Source organism: Musa acuminata, chromosome BXJ2-6, assembly GCF_036884655.1.
Source record: "Musa acuminata AAA Group cultivar baxijiao chromosome BXJ2-6, Cavendish_Baxijiao_AAA, whole genome shotgun sequence".
NCBI classification, from domain to species: domain Eukaryota; kingdom Viridiplantae; phylum Streptophyta; class Magnoliopsida; order Zingiberales; family Musaceae; genus Musa; species Musa acuminata.
This window is the reverse complement of record NC_088343.1, coordinates 44,595,757-44,615,706: the sequence shown is the minus strand read 5'-3', so window position 1 is coordinate 44,615,706 and position 19,950 is coordinate 44,595,757. Positions and strand designations below refer to the sequence as shown.

At 39.5% G+C, this 19,950-nt stretch overlaps 3 protein-coding genes across 4 annotated transcripts; 1 reads left to right on the top strand and 2 right to left on the bottom strand.

Annotated features, from left to right (window-relative positions):
* Positions 1-1,788: 1,788 nt before the first annotated feature.
* LOC103990045 (PAN domain-containing protein At5g03700) lies at positions 1,789-3,708 on the top strand. Its single transcript, XM_009409072.3, has one exon. It carries the CDS (start codon positions 1,963-1,965, stop codon positions 3,439-3,441), a length of 1,479 nt encoding a protein of 492 aa, XP_009407347.2. The 5' UTR covers positions 1,789-1,962; the 3' UTR covers positions 3,442-3,708.
* A 1,070-nt stretch (positions 3,709-4,778) lies between these two features.
* Positions 4,779-8,893, bottom strand: LOC135615921 (tyrosine-protein phosphatase RLPH2-like). The gene is made up of 4 exons (XM_065115006.1): positions 8,175-8,893; positions 7,674-7,741; positions 7,401-7,580; positions 4,779-5,257 (listed from the first exon to the last, which is right to left on the bottom strand). Exons 1-4 carry the CDS (start codon positions 8,701-8,703, stop codon positions 5,081-5,083), a joined length of 954 nt encoding a protein of 317 aa, XP_064971078.1. The 5' UTR covers positions 8,704-8,893; the 3' UTR covers positions 4,779-5,080.
* A 467-nt stretch (positions 8,894-9,360) lies between these two features.
* Positions 9,361-18,022, bottom strand: LOC135615920 (uncharacterized). 2 transcript variants are annotated; one of them, XM_065115004.1, is made up of 14 exons: positions 17,674-18,021; positions 16,405-16,516; positions 15,107-15,219; positions 14,099-14,221; positions 13,830-14,002; positions 13,469-13,544; positions 13,215-13,301; positions 12,190-12,270; positions 12,056-12,088; positions 11,876-11,929; positions 11,634-11,675; positions 10,201-10,279; positions 10,009-10,079; positions 9,361-9,905 (listed from the first exon to the last, which is right to left on the bottom strand). In XM_065115004.1, the coding sequence occupies exons 1-14, from the start codon at positions 17,851-17,853 to the stop codon at positions 9,786-9,788; spliced, it is 1,344 nt and encodes a 447-aa protein (XP_064971076.1). In that variant the 5' UTR covers positions 17,854-18,021; the 3' UTR covers positions 9,361-9,785. The 2 variants fall into 2 exon arrangements, with proteins under 2 accessions (XP_064971076.1, XP_064971077.1); XM_065115005.1 differs by lacking the exons at positions 15,107-15,219; positions 16,405-16,516 and having other exon boundaries at positions 17,674-18,022.
* Between the last annotated feature and the right edge of the window lie 1,928 nt (positions 18,023-19,950).

Below are 19,950 nucleotides of genomic sequence, written 5' to 3'. Positions count from 1 at the left end.
TGTCTCTGCAGGTGGTTGTCCTTTCTTAGTTGGGCTAATTATATATTGTCTTTGTAGTTGATTGTCTTTCGCGTCTTATCCTTACGGTTTAAAAAAATTATATTGATATCTTTATAATTATAAAAGTAAAATATTTAGATTCATTTACTGACATCAGTTTTATTGATGAAAACATAAAATAAAAGATAATGGACTCATTGGTGGCGAACGATGGCGTCATCCCTAGCTTATGTGCTCCAAATCCCTGGTGCCGACCATCTCCATTCGTCGTTGCAACTAATGGAGTTCGCATCGATGCCTGTCAACTGGCCTCTAAATCTCTTGCCACGGCCAACAACTCCTGGGCATGCCATCGCGCTCGGCCTCATCATTGTGAAAACCTCTGGCCATAGTGGAGGCTAGCTCATTGAAATTGATTTCATCCGTGGGTGTTGAGGGTCGACGACTAACGAGCGTTGGAGTGGACTCCATCAACTACGACAACGTTCGTAGTAATAGATGGAGCGCAACTGACATTGGGGATTTAAAGCACATGAGTTGGGGGTAATGCCGTCATCCATCGCCACCGAACATTACGACATAGTTATTGAGCGGCAATGAGGTTGATGGCGCGCTTCTTATAAAGGCGAGTGGTGTCATTAACCCATTGGGCAAATCCTAGTCTCGACTTGAAGTTAGGGTCGTCGGAGCTCTTGCTGCATTAGTTCTGATATTACCTTTTGCCAAGCTACCCTTTTTTGATGCTATGCATCTGCGTTGACACTAATGCAAATGCTGAGCGGTTCTTTCGTTGCTCGACAACTACATCGATGTCAATGCAAATGCAAAGGGGGAGGGGTCGAGGTTGAGATCCGCTTAACAAGTCAATGACAAGGAGGCCACCATCTTCATCATAACGTTTGGTAGTGGACGATGACGTCGCCCCCAGCTCACGTGCTCTAAGTCCCTGACACCAATTGCTCTCCATTTGTCACCATAACTGTCATCGTAGCTGGTGGAGTTTGCTCTAGCACCCATCGACCGTTAGCCCTCGACACCCACAAATGTAGCCAATTTTGATGAGTTAGCCCTCACCATGGTCGGGGGCTTTCACGACGATGAGGCCCTCACCATCAACTATGAGGTCGAGCTTGGTGGCACGCCTAGGAACCACTAGATGTAACAAGAGATTTGACGACTAATTAACGGGCGTGTGAAATAGCCAATTTTGATTGTGACGACATATGGAGGGGGTCAGCACTGCCATCCACCACCTTCCAGTTTGTCATCGAATATTAATATTATCTTTATATTTTTTTATTTTCATATTTTCATTGATAAAACTATTGTAATTGTGATAAATAAATTTAAATATTTTATTTTTGTAACTATATGAATATCAATATAATTTTTTAAAATATAAAGATTGAGACATTAAAGATAACTAATTATAATTAGCTCCACTTATGCTAACTAAGTCTCTTCCTTGCTCGGAAAGAAGTTAGTTGAATTCAAGAGATTGAGCGAGATATGCTTCCTTGAATCATTGATGACCATTCATGTTGGTGGTTCCCAAGTCCTCCCTCGCGGCTGCTAACTGCGGGCGTAGTCAGCGACAAAGGAGGTGGTGGGATCGCCACCAACTATGCTTTTGGAGATACCAGTCGACTTGTGAATGTCGAACTAAAAAGCTCCCGCTTTCTGATAGCAGCGGCGAGAACTACTTGACAGGCACCACGTCAAATTTATCACACCCCTCAAAATATTCTATCAGCAGATGCTTATTTAAAGACAAGAAAAACACAAAAAAGATCTCGTAATATCTTTAATAAAATATGTTTAGAACAATATATCCAATATAGCTAACGTGATATATGCCTGCGTATCCAATATTTTATTGTGCAGGATACCACTAGTGCTTGTAATCTTCTTCACTGTGTCCAATCTTCATTTGTTCTCTTAGGTGGGTGAAGGAGCTCAACCATGGCAGCAAACAAGCAGCTTCACGCTTTAGTCTTCCTCCTGTCTTACCTGGTCACAAGACCAGCTTGGTTCGGAAACGGGGCTTCCTCCGCAGCACAGGAGATCCGCAAAGGCTTCTCTGTCACCCACGACTCGTCCTACTCCGAATTCCAATCCCTGCTTGCCGATCCCACCGGCGTCTTCTCCCTCGGCTTCCTCCGGGTCGACTCATCCCAGCTCGATCTCGCCGTCATCCACCTGCCCTCCTCCTCCGTCCTCTGGCGCGCCAACCCGGCTCGTCCTCTCCTCTGGCCTGCTTCGGCTTCGCTCTCCTTCGATGGCAGCCTGGTCCTTTCCGACTCGCGAACAGGGGTGCTTTGGTCCACCGCGACGGCCGACGGCGACCGCCTTGTTCTCCTCAACTCCTCCAATCTTCAGATCCAGAAGATGGCGGGGGCCGCCGCCACGGTGCTCTGGCAAAGCTTTGACTTTCCGTCGGATACACTCGTCCAAGATCAGAACTTTACCTCCACGGCCGCTCTCTTCTCCAAAGACCAGCGCTTTTCGATGAGGTTGGGTGCGAGCTACTTCGCCCTTTACATGGACTTGGACGGAGGTTCGACGCCCGTGATGTACTGGAAGCACTCCGCTTTGGACGTCAAGGTCCTGATCGTCCCAGACGAAGGGCCGATCTATGCCCGGGTTGACGCGCACGGGTTTCTGGGGATGTACCAGAAAGAGGCGGCCCCCGTCGACGTGTTTCCCTTCGACAGCTTCAACCGGGAAATCTCCGGGCTTCGCCGCCTGACGCTGGAGTCCGATGGTAACCTCCGAGCGTACTATTGGAACGGTTCGATCTGGGTCCGCGACCTCGAAACCATCGCCCACCGCTGTGAGCTCCCCGCCGTCTGCGGAGCCTACGGGCTCTGCAACTCGGCCGATTCCCGATGCAGCTGCCTCGACAACAGCACGGAGGAGGGGTGCCTCCCGCCGGGCTCCGGCCATTTCTGCGGGGATGGAGGCTCTGAGTTCCGAATCCTGAGGCGGAACGGCGTCGACTTGGCCAATCAGGAGCTGGTGGCGTACCGAAAGGTGGCATCTTTGGAGGAGTGCGAGGGTTCCTGCGAGCAGAACTGCAGTTGCTGGGGGGCCATCTACCACAACGCGTCGGGCTTCTGCTATCGGTTGGATTACCCGATACAGACGCTGGTGGAGGGGGACATGAGGAGGGAGGGTTACTTCAAGGTGAGGGTGAGGACGAGCGGCGGCGGAGGCGGTGCGGGGAGGACAGCGAGGGTGGCGTTGTTAGTAGCGGGCAGCGTGGTCTTCGCCGGGGCGGCGTTGTTCGGGGCCTACAGTTTGTGGAGTCGGCGGAGGCAGATGAGGGCAGGCATGGACGGTTCGATGGTAGAGGGGCTGGCGCCGGGGTCCTACAAGGATCTCAACTCCGCCTCTTTTCGTTCCCTCGAGCTTTCCAACTCCTTCTCCTTGAGAAAATGAGGCGGAGGGAGACAGAAGCGAGCCATACGGGTGGGGGTAGACCGGGAGGTGAGCTGACCACACAGGTGACTGGATCTGTTTGTCGTGACGATCTGATCGGGTCGCTGTTGGGTTCTTAAAATTTGCAGCGATCCATCTTAAAATTAAATATTATTTTTTTGTATGGGAAAATGCGACTTGATCAGATTACTGCTATCGTCTTTGTCGTGATTCTGCTGCTGTCTTCTCCTTTCTATGTATAGTATATTACGTTCAATTGCTCGCCAATGCTTTTGAACCACCAGCAGCAGCTCGACACAGGAACTTCGCTTTGACTTCGAACCGACGAATTTAATAGCAACAGCTACTTTAATGCATACTATATTACGGGCAATTGCTCGCCACTGCGTTTGAACAATCAGCAGGAGAGCTTCGCTTTGACATTGGACCGACGAATTTAATAGCAACAGCTACTATTTATCCGCCAGCCGCCCCTCTCCTTCCTCTCGTGAGGTATCTGCTTTTATCATATCTTATGCAATGTCGTTGACTTAACGAGATGGCTATTGGTCGGATCCACGATATTGTCATCTTCATATCCAAACTCATCTCATATTCAACCAATTTGTCTTGCTCTGCGTCACATTTTATGGGGTTTGTCTGCGAACTTTTTCTTGCAAGCAGCTGGCCAAGGCCTTCTCTCAGGTGTTTAATTGCATAAATGATCTTTCAAAACAGAGATCACTTCGTATGATAAGAAAAATAAGGGGAAAAAAATTAGAGACCACAACACTCGTGTCGGCTTATCGTACGAGAGATCCTTATGTCTATTATATATCGTAGCTGTACCGACTTTGGATAGAGCCTCTTTATTAATCAGCATAAACTGATCTTATTCCGTATGTCAACATGAATGATAGTGACCTGCGTATTGTTGATCTTTGGACCACACACCATCTTCACGCTCGATGTATAATGGTCTGCCCCACGTGCCCAAGTTTCTAAAAAGTCAGACCGGATATGGTTGACTAGTCACCTTACAAACTAAAGCTTCTCACATACATTAATATTAATAAAAAAAATATTTACTTCAATCGTGATGTAAAATATGATACTAATACAGTCAGTAAAAGAAAACAGATCCCGATCAATAATTTACAACAAAGATTTATCCAATCATAAAAAAAAAAGACTACATCAAAAGATTTTGTTGACTACAAAGTTAGAGCGATGACCATTTTTTTTTTTTTTTTCCAAAAATTTACTCCTTGCATTCAAACATTACACATTCAAAAGATTGCCTTTACACGGTGGATCTTATCGAGTTTTACGTCTACACTCTCAACACTATGAAACTATTAAAGATAACAAGAATTATTTAATGGATTCATCTAGAATAGGTCAAATAGAAACATCATCTAGAGAGCTAAATAAGAACTTTTGATCTCCAAAGTCGCAAACACTCGACCTTCGATGGAACTCATGCAAGTAGGTTCGCTGAAATAAAATCAGGTCTTGGGAAGTGAATTAAGATGCTTCTGGACACGGTACCGTAGGCTGTAGCTCCTGATTGAGTTTGGTGCTTGTTATTGCATGAAAATGTTCTTTGATAACATAAAACCCAAGTACCACTGCTTGTAACGACGCATAAGGTGCACGCTCAACATTCGGCCACAATTTGGTCGATATCTCGGACAATCATCTTTGAAGGAAACACTACTGCAGCAATTGGCAACTGCTCCAACCCACCACATTCATCAATGATGTATCGGAGGCCTTCCATGTGGATTTTTCCGTGATGACCGCTGACCACTAGAGTTGACTTATCAGAAAGCTCCTGACATAGGCAAACATACACGGTCTATAAATCAGTTTATTGAACTCATGAAAAATGGAGTAATGTGATCTCTAACTCGAACTAGTCATAAGAAACTGTTATAAATCAGAAAACAAAAGAAAGAAAAAGGTCATACACCATTGTGTTGCATGTTGTGCATGGGTCATTTTACTTTGTTCATAAGAGCAAAAAGAAGTTTTTCATTAGAAAGAAGACAAAATTCAGACCAGATATTTCAGGCTCCCCACCTGATGTTTCTGACTCCATATGAAGACCATAAATTGTAGGTTTCACAAGTCAAAACAACTAAGCAAGCCTACAGACTATGTTGTTTAGAACCGCTGAAACATTTTTGCAGCTTCTGCTCGACTGCTTCAACCAACTGACCTCATAAGAACTGAAGAAAATTGAGAATTTAAGACCATGGAAATTGATCATGATCATAGCTTCCCACTAAATCTATTACTTCATAAAAGAAAATTACTCCTCAAATCACCTTCTACTAAGATATTTCTTTGAGAGAAGATGTGTCATACCGGATCAAGAACACGACAGGTTGGTAAGGTTAAGTTAATCCAACCTCCTTATGGCAAAGTAGAGTATGATGTTTTGCCATGGATCTGAATGACTAGAATTTCACGGATATCTTCATCGATTGGGCATAGAACAATGCACATCTCTAGGCTAGATCAACATCATTGATAGTCAATAGAATTGTCTTGTTGTGAGGTTCACAGTTCGATGGACAAAGATTGTGATATATCTGATGATTAGATGAGAAGATAGAAGATCATTCCAAATAGATGGAGGCACTATAGTAAAGGGTGGACAAAGGTTTAAGGCTCGATGGACAAAGGTTGTGGTAAGTTTGATGATAGATGAGGCAAGAGAAGATCATTTCAGATAGATGGAGGCACTATAGTAAAGGGTGGCCCCAAAAGAGTATTCGAGGGCATTGTGGCAGCACAATGAAGCCTAAAAGAATTGTTCAGAAGTGCCATTGTAGCGATCGATTGTCCCTGTAAACTCCAAAGATGGATAATTCCCCTGAAAAGCCCAACAACTCATACGAGATAAAAAGAAATTCAAAATGAGAGTATGCTACAGCTGCCAACAACATTGGAAGCCTTGCTGAAATTCAAAGAATGACAATGTCTATTGAAGAGCTGAAATAAGATTGTTTTTGCCACTACCACCTGCGGGCAAAATTGACAGTTGTATATTCTATGACCCCATCATATTGTAGAAGATATCTTTGCTACTGTGAGTTACATCAGTTTATTATGAAAGCTTGTCTCTTTATACCAAACGATTGGATATGACCCTCCGATTAGGTTTTCTCCAATTCAAGGACAGGAAGCCCCCCGATAAGGTAAAAGGAAAGAAACAGAGATTTTTTACTAAAATATCACTAAATTAATGCGCAAATGTTATAAAGTCTCCAAGTGAAGCATCCTGTGATCATCGTCTTTCATACATGTAAGGGTTGGAACATTCCAAAAAAGCCTATGTACAATAAGAGACACTTAGATCTCTTAAATTATGATTCAGGTAGGTAGATAACTTGTATAACTTATGCTAGTATAACCATATTAAGAAACATATGAACAGTTGAAAGTATGGCATATGCTAGAACAAGTTATTCCAACTGAACTTTTTTGTGGGCTTTTTGATAGAATAAATGACTAATCTAAAGCCAAGCAAGCCCTGCTATGCCTGGGCCCAATGGAAAACATTCATGGTCAGGATGAAAATGTATGGTAATTTTTATGAGTCTTCCCACTGGCTAGCCAATCTGAGTAGGATGAGTAGATTAGTTGTGTTTGGAAGGATCCTATTTTCTTTAAGATTTCAAGCGTATTGCAAGTTATTTCATCTTGTTTATATGCTGATCAAATAAGTTTGATAGAATTTTCTTTTTATTCAGAAAGATCAAATCAAAGTTCTATTTTAAATTAAATGCTTAGATGAATCAGTTGATTAGTCAAGCATGAAGATGAAAGTCACGATAAATAGTACTCTAATGAACATGCTTGCAAGTTCCAAATGTATTTTAGATTCAAAAAATGTCCTCCCAAGTTAGTTCATCAAAACTAAACAGCAAACGAAGTGAGCGACAAAACAACTGAATAGCTAGTGTTACCTTTGGCATTTCCCACACATCATGCCGCCCGCTAAGTTGTTCCACCTTTGGTAAAATTGTGTTCCTAGCTTTCAAAAGTTTTAGCTGTTCCTCCACGCCCTTTGATTTCTCTAATCCAGCATGAACGGCAATCAATTTGCAGGAAGTCCTTCCTTCAGGACTGTCAATCAGTACATTATCCTAAAAACCACCAATACAAGACCAGAATTAATCACTTCATTTCAGAAATAATCTATTTTAAAAAAAATTAAAGTAACCAATAAGTCATGGTACCTCCTCATGAACCCAAACCAAGTCACAAAGAAACTTCTTGTGGGTATCAGGGACTGCTTTGGCCAAATCTGTGAAACCAGTATATGCAAAAGGCTCAGAGGATCAACATTATTCACCATCTATTAGAAGAAACCCTATGAAACAACTTACAACCACACGATCAACAGTAGTAGCATGACAACAGAACCCACAGAACTAAAAAGCTTCCATAACATGAGATTGAAGATCGTAACTTCCTTTCTTTCCATGGATGATCAAAAACGTTGACAGAACAAAGTAAGTTATACTGACTAACAATTTCGTTGACAACAATTTTGCGAATTGCAGCTCAAAAACTGAGGATAGAAACAAAAAAGGCATGGAAAGAATCAATTCACATCATTTCAAGCTTAATTAGGACATTTCAAAGATCGCCGAGCCGAGAAATGGAGATCACACTCTTTCTCGTAAAATCAAGAAAATAATCAAAGCTAGATCGGGACAAGGGATCGATTGGCTTACCCGCAGAGCCATGGGGAACGCCATAGGACTCGAAGGTTGGCTCAGCATCATAGATGGAACCCTTATAGGCCATTCCCTTCTTGGGGTTAAACCGGCCGCCTATGTCACCGCCCCATCGCCTTCCTTGCACGTGCATGGCCTCGTAGCCTTCTCCCTTGAACCAGCCTTCCCGCTCCTCGTTCAGCGCGTACTCCGCCCAGGTGGCTGAGAAGGGCAAGCCGTCGGGTGGCGGCGGGAGGGCACCGACGAAGGCGGCGAAGGCGAGGTCGTGGTTGCCGCAGAGGAAGACGTGGCGTTGCCGCGGGTATTGGGAGGGGAGGGCGATGAGGAAGTCGATGACCTCGCGGGTGTGGGGGCCGCGGTCACAGTAATCGCCGAGGAAGATGACGAGGGCAGTGGCGAAGGAATCGAAGCCGACGACGGCCTCGAGGTTGGACCAGAGGGAACGCAGCTTGGAGATGTAGCCGTGGATGTCCCCGATGCAGAGCACCGCCCGGTCGGCTGCGGTGGGTTCGCCCATCTCAGCCATCTGATTACGCAACTGGAAAATTTTGGATACCTTAACGCCCTTTTGTAGTATCCGTAATCCTCTGATGGACGTGGGAAGGGTCGACGAGGCGGTCGCGAGAACACCACTTGCCTGGCCTGGGAAGACGCACCCACCTTGATGATTTCTGTGGCTTCTTTATTTCCGAATTAGACGGCTTCATCCACTCTTTCGAACTGACAATTGGCAAACCTAATTCTTTTCTATTTAAATCAGAATAAAATATGCTACAGAAGCTAATGGGGAATTTAAGCACCAATATATATATATATGTATATGTATATATATATATATGTATATGTATATATATGTATATATATATATATGTATATATATATATATATATATATTCCTTCAGCTATCTATTTATGTAATGATATACCGGACGCAAGGAAGTGACAAATTAGGCACTTTATGAAATGAGATCACAAATTCGAAGTTCGAAATAGATAGAAGTAAATGGTACGTCAACAAATCTGGACACAAAGTAAGTTTGAAGAAGCAAACGCAAACAAGTATAATACGAAATATGGAGGCAACACTTTCACAAAAAGATTGTCCAATCGACACCAACATATTGCCATAATCTCATTTCCAAGAGTTCAAATGGTGCATATGCCTAAGAGAATAGATACCACGGACAAGCAATGGCTACAAGATTGCCAGCTTACTTTAATCGTCATTTTACAATTGTCTTTTCCAACCATAGCATTCAAGAATTGACGATCACTGACACATGATGGATCTCATAATGTCTAGAGAATATCCACCTATCTACAATACAAATCGAGGGCAAAGCCTCGTTGTTTCCATTAATTATGTACAATACAAATTATGCTTGGACTAGCAGGTATACGGAGTCCCAATTTGGTGCCACTGGGAACTTTACCGTACGTTTACATCCTCTTGCCTCAAACGAGTAGAGCTTCTTTCAACCTAGCAAACCACTTTGATTAAAGAAAGTCCTTCAAGCTGTTCAACTGTAGGAAGATGATTTCAACGTGCTTTCCTCAGATATATAACCTTGTGATGACAAAAGGCTACAACTGTATAACAAAAGCAACTTAAGGCTGTGTCAGTAGAGGTGCTTCTACAGTTTCATCCCCATACTGCCTAGGCTCATGCTCAGGCAGTTTATTCGAATTTTCTGAGTGGAGCAGAGAAGCATGGCCCAATGAGATAATCTACGCACAAACATAACTTAGATCAGACTGTGAGCCTACAGTTCTTGTGCATTTGTGAAGTTCATGTTTGTGCATATGCACGCAAAAAAGTGAAATAGCATACCAAAGAAATCGAGGCAACCAAAATGCTAAAACCTTTGCAATCAAAAGGAGCATCGCTTGAAATGAAGAGAGCTGAATGGATCAAGTGTTGCAGAGATAAAAGAGGTTAGTCGTGAAGTGTGCAACTCTGAAATTTCAGCAAAATATGATGAGAGTATGATACTTGCAAATCCCGAACATATATTCTACTTACATGTTAGTGGACTCATTACAACAGGTGATAACAAGCTTGCAACAGATTGCACAGCTGCAATAAGTCCTTGTGCCTTTCCCTGTAACATGAACAACATTCTACACTCAACCATGGACAACAAAATTCCTGTTCCCTTGGAGTCCCAGTCAAATACACAGCTCAATTACTCAAAAGTAGTTTGCAGTGTTTCATTCACTATTAAATTGTCTTTCAGCCATGGTCTAAACTATTTAAAATTAAAAAAAAGGAATATCAGAGTTATACTGTGAAAAAAGTAAAAATTAATTTTGTTAATTTCATGTTTCCCTTTTCCATGCAAGCCATTGACACACACACACACACACACACACACACACACACGCATTTTACAGGCATAAGAACTGTACAAACTTGAGATTATTTCCATAAACTGTATCGGTCCTTAGGTAGGACTGATACATACCAGTCAATACCAATGTACAAACACAGGGTACATCGGTACATACCAGTGTTTCAAAGTCAAAGAAGAAGAAGAAGAAGAGGAAGGAACAGATGGGTGGAGGAAGAAGACGATGAAGGAAGAAGAGGAGACGGTGGAGGACAAAGAAGAAGGAGGTAGAAAGAAGAAGAGGAAGCGTGCAAAAAGACTAGGAAGGGTACTCGTGGTTGCTATGGTGGGGAGATAGGTGGCAGCTAATGGCAGCAGCAGGGAGGTACGCTGTATCAGGTGGTTGTGGCAATTTTGCGCTCCCCACACACAATGAAGAGGGTTCGTGTTCGTGAGCCCTAATTGACAGAAAACTGCTTTTTATTTTTATTTTTTTACTTTTTAATGGGTTGGACTGGACTGTCCGATACAAGGGCAGTCCACGTACTGGTTCTCAGCCAGACCCTATCCGGGTCATTCATCATTCCTTGCATGCACCTATTTTAAATGTAGGGAACTCCATGACACAAAAATTCTAATACCCGACAATGAAACCTGTTGATGCAGGATCCATTGGAGGTCAGCCTGCTGCGCAAAGTTTGGACTGAAATTCTGGGCTGATGTGAATTTGGATCAGGTTAAATTCTCACACAGAATTGAAGTGGCAACAAAAATTCATCAAAAAAAAATCAAAATTGGAAAAAAAAAAATTCACAACTCAATTCTAGATATCAGTTAGCCTCACTTAGACCCAACAACATAAACTCACCCTACATCACCAGCCTTTATGATTATTGCAAAGTGGCCTTCATTTCTTTGGATATGGTACTTGTCCTTCGACAAGAACTCAGTTAAGCAATTAATAATCAGCTATCACTATGCTCATGTAAAATCATCTATCAGCATATAAATTTTATTGTCTAAAATGTTTAAATCAATTTTTGACTGATATTTGAAGGCAGTAGATATTTATATTTTCTAGATTATTCAGAATTTATTCTCAAATAGCAATGATATTACAAAATACCTGATCACTTGAAATAACTGCCTTCGAAATGATAGCACAAGTCTGTGAATGAAGAATCTCAGTTTAGCATTGGTAAGGAACAAAACTCGATGAAAACTAACAACTTTTTAGATGCTTTTTTATAGTATAAATTTTAAAAGTGCTCTTATTGAATGTAAAACTATAACCATCTAGGTATATTTAAAATTTCAGACTCAGCCAAATTATAACAACAAATTTCCTCAAAAGGAGAAAATGCTTACAGATGGTTTAACAAGGACATAGATGACTCCAAATGATGCACTGAGATACGGAACCTGTAGAAGTTATGTAATTAAAGCTAGAAATATCTTAAACAACATGCAGTTCACATCGTCTTTTAAATAATTTTATCGACTTAAATGTAATCCAAATAGAGGACGTATTGCGGAGAAAAACATTACCCAAGGTGCCCATGCCAAGCCATAAAGCACACCCTGTACAGAGAAAGATGCGTTAGGAATACATAAACTTAAAAGAAGTTTGCTAATTCACAATTCACACCAATAACAATATCTCTAAGAAGATCAAGACTAACATAAGCAATTGAAGCAATCAAAGCGATACAAAGAACACCCTTTTCTCCCATAAGAGAATTAATATGTGGAAGAACCAAGATCTACAAAAAGAGAAAAGAAAAGAAATCAGCCACTTCAGACATCAAGCACAATAGAAAATATTGATAAATTTATGTGTCATCAAACTACATTCAGTTGCATTAGTATCTCACTGAGTATAAATTGCTTGTCATGAACTTAAAACTTACCACAAAAACCTCTTTTTTCCACTTGAAAATATCCATCAATTAAACATAACCTTGATGCATATTATACAAAAAGGTTCATTGATCATGTCCAAATAGCCATACATTTATGCAGCTTACACAGTGATGGTCTGTTAAATTAATTGTCAACAATTATTTTGTTACTTTTGAAGTATGTGTGATAGTTGTAAAACGCAAGTTAAAGGAATTTATAATGTGCTTACCAACTGCTCAGAAAGGATCTCCAGTTAATGCATATAGCAAGAAACAATGAAAAATGATCAGATGCAAGTGGAAAAAGGTGAATTTTAAACCTGGTCTAGCTGAATAGTGCTGAAGTGGAAATAAATTATGAAATTGAAATATCTATCAAATTATATTTTGGAATCTATATCTGTATGCCTTATCATCACAGCCCTCTAGTTTAAAGTTTAAACAGCTCAAAAGTTGGGTCAACTACGAAAGATGTTTACAGGTCCAGAAAATATCTACTCAAGCAATAGATTTTACAATGATGGTGTGGCAGCTATTATGGTTACTGGCAAATTTTAATAATGATTATAATAAATTGTTAGCCTAGCTCACTTGTATGAATGTCCTACAGTCCTAGATTTTCATTCACTGTCTGGTACTAACCCAATTACTTGAAGTATGATGACGACGCCGCTACATGCAATTTCCAGAATGAAAAGATTTTTTGTATATACAAATGTTATATTTGATGCTTGAGGAACAAACAAGGGATACAAACAGGAAAGCAAGATTAAGAATGGCATGGTACATAAAAGCCATTGCAGCACCTGAGAAAATATAGACCCAAAGCTGACCATCAGTAGAATTTCTGAGAACTGGTTTTTGTTGAAGCCAAAGGCTGACTTAAGATAGTACTGTACAAAAAACATACATAAGTGTCCACTCATTTGTATGCCCTAGCAGCTTAAACATGAGAATAGCTAACAAAAAAAATATAATATTAAGATGCAAACATAAGTAAACATTAACAAAAACCTAAACAAGAAAATATTACTAGAGAAGAATAATGAAAGAATTATACCAGCAAGATACTGCTGATGCCAGACATCCCCAATTCGTAGTAGAAGGAAATGAATGAAATTCGCTTAAGAGTGGTACTACAATTATAAGAAGTCTAGGTTAGTGGAAAAGAACAATAATCATTTTCCATTTATGAACCACAAGCAGAGTTTGAATTTAAGCTGGTGGACATACTATATATGTTGGCAGAGACACCAACTAAATAATATATTGCAAATTGACAGAAGAACAATCAGTTCCTCTAAAATGATCCTAAGAATTTAAATAATAGATAGACACTCTAACAGATGTATTGTAGAGTGAATGTTACGAAAATTGACAAAGCACACCCCAAACAGTAGGTAAAAAGATCAACATAATACCTACTACTGAAAACAAAAATAGTATCTTTCATAGAGTTCCAACGGTCCTGCAAGACCTCGAGCACAATGAATGAACATGATCTGTTTTCACTTTGTCTTGGAGCTACCTTGACCGTCTCGATCAGAAAAATTTTCATGTATAGCGTGGCACAAACCAACAAAAATATGGACACCTATACATGATAAACAATAAGACATCAAATAAGGATATATAAAAATTTCCAATGTTAATAAAGAAAGTGACCTTATAAGTATTATCTAAAACATGCCTCAAATATCCATCCTTCAGGTAGAAAGCGAGCCAAGATGTTTCCCAGTACATGAGAAACAGAAAAAAGTCCAGTAATCCATCCAAATGTGGTAGATCTCTTGCTGACCTCAATTACATCAGCCTAGATGAGAAGGAAATATTACTTGAATTGGCACTACATCAATCCTTAGCATGGGAGAAAAATATATAATCCTTTTTGTAATTCACAAAGAAACCTATATATAATGCTTGTCAAATTAGAATATTTCAGTAAATTATGAGGTGAAATAGGCAATAATTGGTACTAATCTTTATGCTTAGTAATGAGTAATGGAAGTTTTTGCTCCACATATGGCTGACAAAGATAGTAAATACATAGTATTACAATATTTGTACCAACATTTTAAGTGAATTCTACAGAAAGAAATTGTGCTGAGAGTATTTACTGCAGAAAGCAACAAAGATGATTGCTTGAAATATTATTAGAAGGATGATAGGAGAATATTTTTTTACATTCTAAGTTTCTAACACACTCAATGATTTAATAGTATGTGCTTCCATCCATTTTATAAGCAAAAAAACTCCTTTTTCTATTTAGTTCACAGTTTCGGTGTCATTCTCACTTTTGAACCCCTTAAATTTTTGTATACCAAAGCAAACATATGAGTAACATGAAAAAACTTAGCATCTATTGATGGAATTGTTTTGAAGCCAGAATATGCAGTGAAATATTCTTCAAAAGCAAAGTGGTTGATCATTACAATTTTGCAATTATCTTCTCTATTTAAGTAAAATCTCATTGTTGGATCACATATTAAACATTAAAGATATTATATTAAACTATCCATGAAAGCTTTTGGAATCTACATCATAATAAATGGTGGAATTCAAGCATTCTGCAATATGTTCCATGATTACTCAACATATTTAAGTTAGTCACAAATCTAATCATTAATGGGAAATAGGCATTTCACTTAATTTCTTTGCATATAAAAGAGAAACAAATAGAAGAATGACAACTGCTCACCGCATAAGCAACTGAAATGCATAATATGCTTCCTTGACTTATAATATATGATATTGTGCGAAGTACAAAGTATATATAGACAGCTGCTCTAGAAACATCCCAAGCAAGTATGGCTGTAATTACAACATACAAAGTTAATTTTGAGACAGATAGAGGAAAGAGCTTCATCAAGAAATTTACATGATAACAACATATTGACCGATTCAAAAAAGAACAAGCTACAAGCATGTGAGAATTAAGGTAACAAATTAAGCCATTTTTTATTACTAGGTTTTCAAGGTCTTGGTCAAGATCAGCCAAGAGTGATTCAATATATTCTAAGAAATCAGGTATGGCAGTAAGAACCAAGGTTTTAATTACCAAACCAACTGGTACATACCAGTTGGCATTTACCAGCCCGATCAAGTACCATTACTGAAAGATACTGTTCAACACTGGTACATATATATTTCATTTATATTATTTTAAAATTTTATTCAATAATATTAGGTAGATAAAGTACCTGATGTAACAACACCATACTGATCTAACATTTTACTGGAACTAGTATCAGACTAGTATTTTAGAACATGCTCCAAAAGTGGATGGAAAGTGTCTAGGAATGGCTAGAAATCAGCTGAATATTACTGGTGATCAAATGGATTGGCCACTTTTGGGAAAAAGTCGACAATTCCAGCTGATTGACTAATGCCCAAGCCAACTGAATGAGATGAATTGTGTGAGCCATAAACACCACCGAGTCTATCAACCACTGTTCTCAAAACATTGTCGTTCTCTAGTTATTGTCCTTCAACTTTGCTCCACAAGGCCACTACAACAAAAAGAGCTATGATTCTTGCAAGAGTATTCTGTTCCTACTCGGAAAGACTCAAAGCCTATCAATCTTTTAAATGACCATTGTGACCTTGTGAAAATAATGCTAAGATAAAACCACATACGAGTTAAGAGATAGTCTCAACAAAACAGTGACCATTTTAAGGTAACAACTCCTTAGTACAATTATTTTGTTGTGTTGTTGTACTACCCATAAATTGTGAATTTGACACTATGACCTACTTATATCCCGACAATATCATGAGTTATTAAATGAAATATATTAATAATAACATCAGGTATTGCCCTCACTAATAGCAAAATTATGCATCCTCAGCAATTCTGATAGACTGAAATTACAAACTAAAAAAAAACTTATTTCACACCTATTTGTACATCAACAAACCAAACTCAACAATGTGAACAAAACAAGTTATAGAAGTTGCCTTACTTGTATGCATCTAGGGATTAGAGAAGACTCATACCAAATGGGACTATAGATGTGGAGATAGTAATGAGAAGCAGTGGTTTACGCCCATATTCATCTGCTAGCTGACCTAAGATGGGAAGCACCACCATTTTAAATATTCCAACAACCTACAAGGACATTAAAGATTTCTTTCAAATCATGCCACATTAAGATGAATACCTCAATTGATTGTAGAAGTGTGAAATCATATCCTAAAAATTTGTATGAGAACACTTCGATATACCAAATATCAAGCTTCATTTTTGTGTTTCTAGATATAAATGGAAGAGAAAAGTAAGAATGAAAATCCCAATGAACACCCAACAACAATTATTTGAATGACATCAACTCAATTGTCCAAATATAATTCTTACTCAAAGAGGCCGTATAAGTTGAGTCATACATATCATTAGACCCAAAGTAACCTCATGCCACAATGACTATTGAACGCAGATAGCAGTCTTTAATGGTCATAAAGCTTATAAGGAAATCAAATGATCTTATTCCTACAAAACACCCTGCAAGCATGATAACGGATTGTATACTGCAACACAGCTTACGTTGCTAGGAATAAAAAACTTTGGAGTTTTTATTGATTCCCTCTGTTTGCCATTGTTAAGTGAGGTAACCAATTGCAGAAGATATGGATCTCATTTCTGTGGCCAGTTTCACAGATGAGAATTTGTTAACAGATGAGCTATTGGGTATTCAGTCTGATCCAGTGATAAGAGGATGCATGAGTTTAACAGATGATAATTTGAGGCCACAATAAGAAAATGAGGATGCATGAGTTTAACAGATGATAATTTGAGGCCACAATAAGCAAATTAGTTGGACAAACTAAAATGAACTTTGACTAGAATTTTAATTCTGGTCAACTTAGATTAGAATAAGCAAATTAGGCCATTTTATTCTGGTCAACTTAGATTAGAATTTTAAGCAAATAAACTTTATAAATACGAAATGAAGTATTACAAATATGAGTAAGTTGATTAATATTAAATTATTATGTCACTTCAAGCATGAAGTCTGTGGAATAAACAGATAAAAGACCATTTTACCGTAGAAAATTGATCATAATACAGCTGAGTTTTACAAAACTTAACTCATATATGTATCCATTCTGTTTCCAAAGCCATCAAAATCTAACAAAACATGAAGACTACTTATCGCAGTTTCTCTGAAAGCTCCGAAAAGCATTTGTCATCGGCTCAGCGAGTACAGAAAAAATTACACCTCCCTTTTCAAAACGAAAAAAGGTATGCATAGAAGAGAAAGAACTCACCGTCTGTTGGAGGCCGTTGATGTAGATGGCCTTGGCACAGGAGCTTTGGCCGGGACAGAGGGCTCGAGTCGTAACATCCACCAGCACCGAAACCGTCATCTCCTCCGCGATCCAATGGATAAACAACGGAACCAGCAAGTGAACCAACGGCCTCAAAAGCCTGAAATCACCGGACGCCATTATCGATAAATCTACTCTCTTCTCTCCTATTCCTTACCCTTCTCTTTATATCACTCCACTATTCCTGCCGGAGAAGGGTCAGAGGGAGGAATGGCTCGTTTCACGTTGCCTAAGCTTGCGGATGGATTTGGCTCGGCTGTGCTTGTTTCTTGCTCGGAGATGAAGGGCGTTTTCAGCTCATGATAAGCAGCGCTAGTCACCGGAGTCGACAATTTTGTATGGCTGAGGCAGCCTTCGAGAATCCAGGGCTGATGTGGACTTCTCACATACGTGATGTGGCCGAATATACCCTCACTCAACTTGTGCGTGGTGAGACCACCCGTGACACTTCTCACTGACGATTCAGCACGGCCACCCGTTTGTTTCACAGTGTGAGGGTGACGCCGGCCACGCGCGAAACCGTGGACTTGCAACTCTCGCCGCGGGGCGGGACCCTTGGACGCGTGCCGGCTCGTGTGTTGTCTTTTTCTCGCTCGACGGCCGAGATCGATTTGATAACGACAGTGCGCCGCTGGCGAATATCCAACGGCCTCTTCTCTTGGAAGCAGACGTCCTCGGTGACTGCGGCGCTCTGCAAATTACTGACGTGGCGAGAACGATGATGTGGCCGATTAGCTTTCATCCGATGACGATGTCATATGCGGAACCACTCGGATCTCTAATTCCCCGAATCTTGAAGCGCTGAAACGAAGTCGGATGGTTCTTAAGTTGATGGGACTCGTACACTTATATCCATCGTTATAAAATTAGGATAGGATTAGCCGATCAAAAAAGAATTCGAGAATCCTACGCCTTAAGATCGATTCTTCTTGTGATTTAACTCCTATCAAATCAAATCAGGCGCTATCATTAATATGCTCCGATATAGATGACGTAAGCAGTGAATGTATAGCTTCGTCTGCAACAGCGGTGTGGTGGACGGAGCTTTCTTTCATCGGATAGGAACTGTAGGCGTTTATGGTTGTTATTACTATTACTTTTTGTTTATTCTCCCTACTGACTTGGAAAATGAAAAGGACCACCCGATTAGGATGTCATACCTAACAGCTCAAGCAACCTTGAGCTGTTATTAATTTTATATTTTGGTTACAAGAGTTAGGTATGATCATATCTACCAAATCATCTTGAGAGAGATCAAAAAATTTAAAATATTTAAAAATTATAAATAAATAAATAAATAATTTAAGCATATCTTGTTAGGATCGATACGTATTTCAATAGTTCTAATTATATTTAAACTGTTCAAAGAATTATAATTATTATTAAAATTAAGAATTTAAGTAGGAAAAAAATTTCATAGTGAATTTATTTTCAAGGATGTCTCGAGTCTTAAAATGCATAAAGGAATATACTTTTAGTGTCCCGAGATTTCATTTATTCTAGAGATGATCGAGATAAAAGTTATTCATAGTTTATATAAGAGGATGTATAAGTGGTTGGTAACGTTTGAATTAATTTAAGAGATATATTTATTAAAAAATTTGATTTTTCTTCAAGATCTAAATAAGGATTATCAAATCACATAAATTTTTTTATTTTTTAAATTTAATCCTTCAAGGTCTTCTCTCTCTCAAGATAGCTAAAATGTTTGCAAAACCTTAGGGTTGGAGAAGGAGAGGAATTACGATTAGTAATGATACCAAATAAATTAAAAGAGGAAAGTGTATACGAAGGACACACCACAAACTCTAATGCGCCATCCACTTTAGATCACGATGCATACAAGTGGTAGCTTTGGAATAGATTATACAGATAAGCTTGCAGTCAGTTCAACCAAATCAACCAGTGACGAACATCATTTAATACTCATAGTGGCAGCATATTCTGAGAACATCCATTGCCCACATCCATTTGTTTACCATTCTTAAACGAACATTACTCGAACAACCAAGAGTCAAATCAGTATCATCCAGGGTCGTTCTACAAGAATAGGTGCATGAATCCTGTCGCTTGGGCATTCCAAATTTCCAATTCCTTATGATGTTCTTCATATTTGGATCTTTAAGTCTTCTGTTCTCTCTTTTCTCGATTGTTTCTCCCGCATCCTATTTCCATTAATTGATTTGATTTGTAGGTGTGAGGGCCTTATGCTCTTAT

Bases quoted from the DNA above. Each gene is read 5' to 3' on its own strand.
- LOC135615920 (XM_065115004.1), bottom strand. From the start codon at position 17,853: ATGGCGTCCGGTGATTTCAGGCTTTTGAGGCCGTTGGTTCACTTGCTG. The intron at 13,545-13,829 runs GTATTATGTTGA...TTATAATTGTAG, and splicing joins ATTTTTGTTTTCAGTAGTAG to TACCACTCTTAAGCGAATTT. The intron at 12,089-12,189 runs GTTAGTCTTGAT...TTCTCTGTACAG, and splicing joins TGATTGCTTCAATTGCTTAT to GGTGTGCTTTATGGCTTGGC.
- LOC135615921 (XM_065115006.1), bottom strand. From the start codon at position 8,703: ATGGCTGAGATGGGCGAACCCACCGCAGCCGACCGGGCGGTGCTCTGC. The intron at 7,742-8,174 runs GTAAGCCAATCG...CTGGTTTCACAG, and splicing joins CGTTCCCCATGGCTCTGCGG to ATTTGGCCAAAGCAGTCCCT. The intron at 5,258-7,400 runs GTAACACTAGCT...TGCCTATGTCAG, and splicing joins ATGTGTGGGAAATGCCAAAG to GAGCTTTCTGATAAGTCAAC.
- LOC103990045 (XM_009409072.3), top strand. From the start codon at position 1,963: ATGGCAGCAAACAAGCAGCTTCACGCTTTAGTCTTCCTCCTGTCTTAC.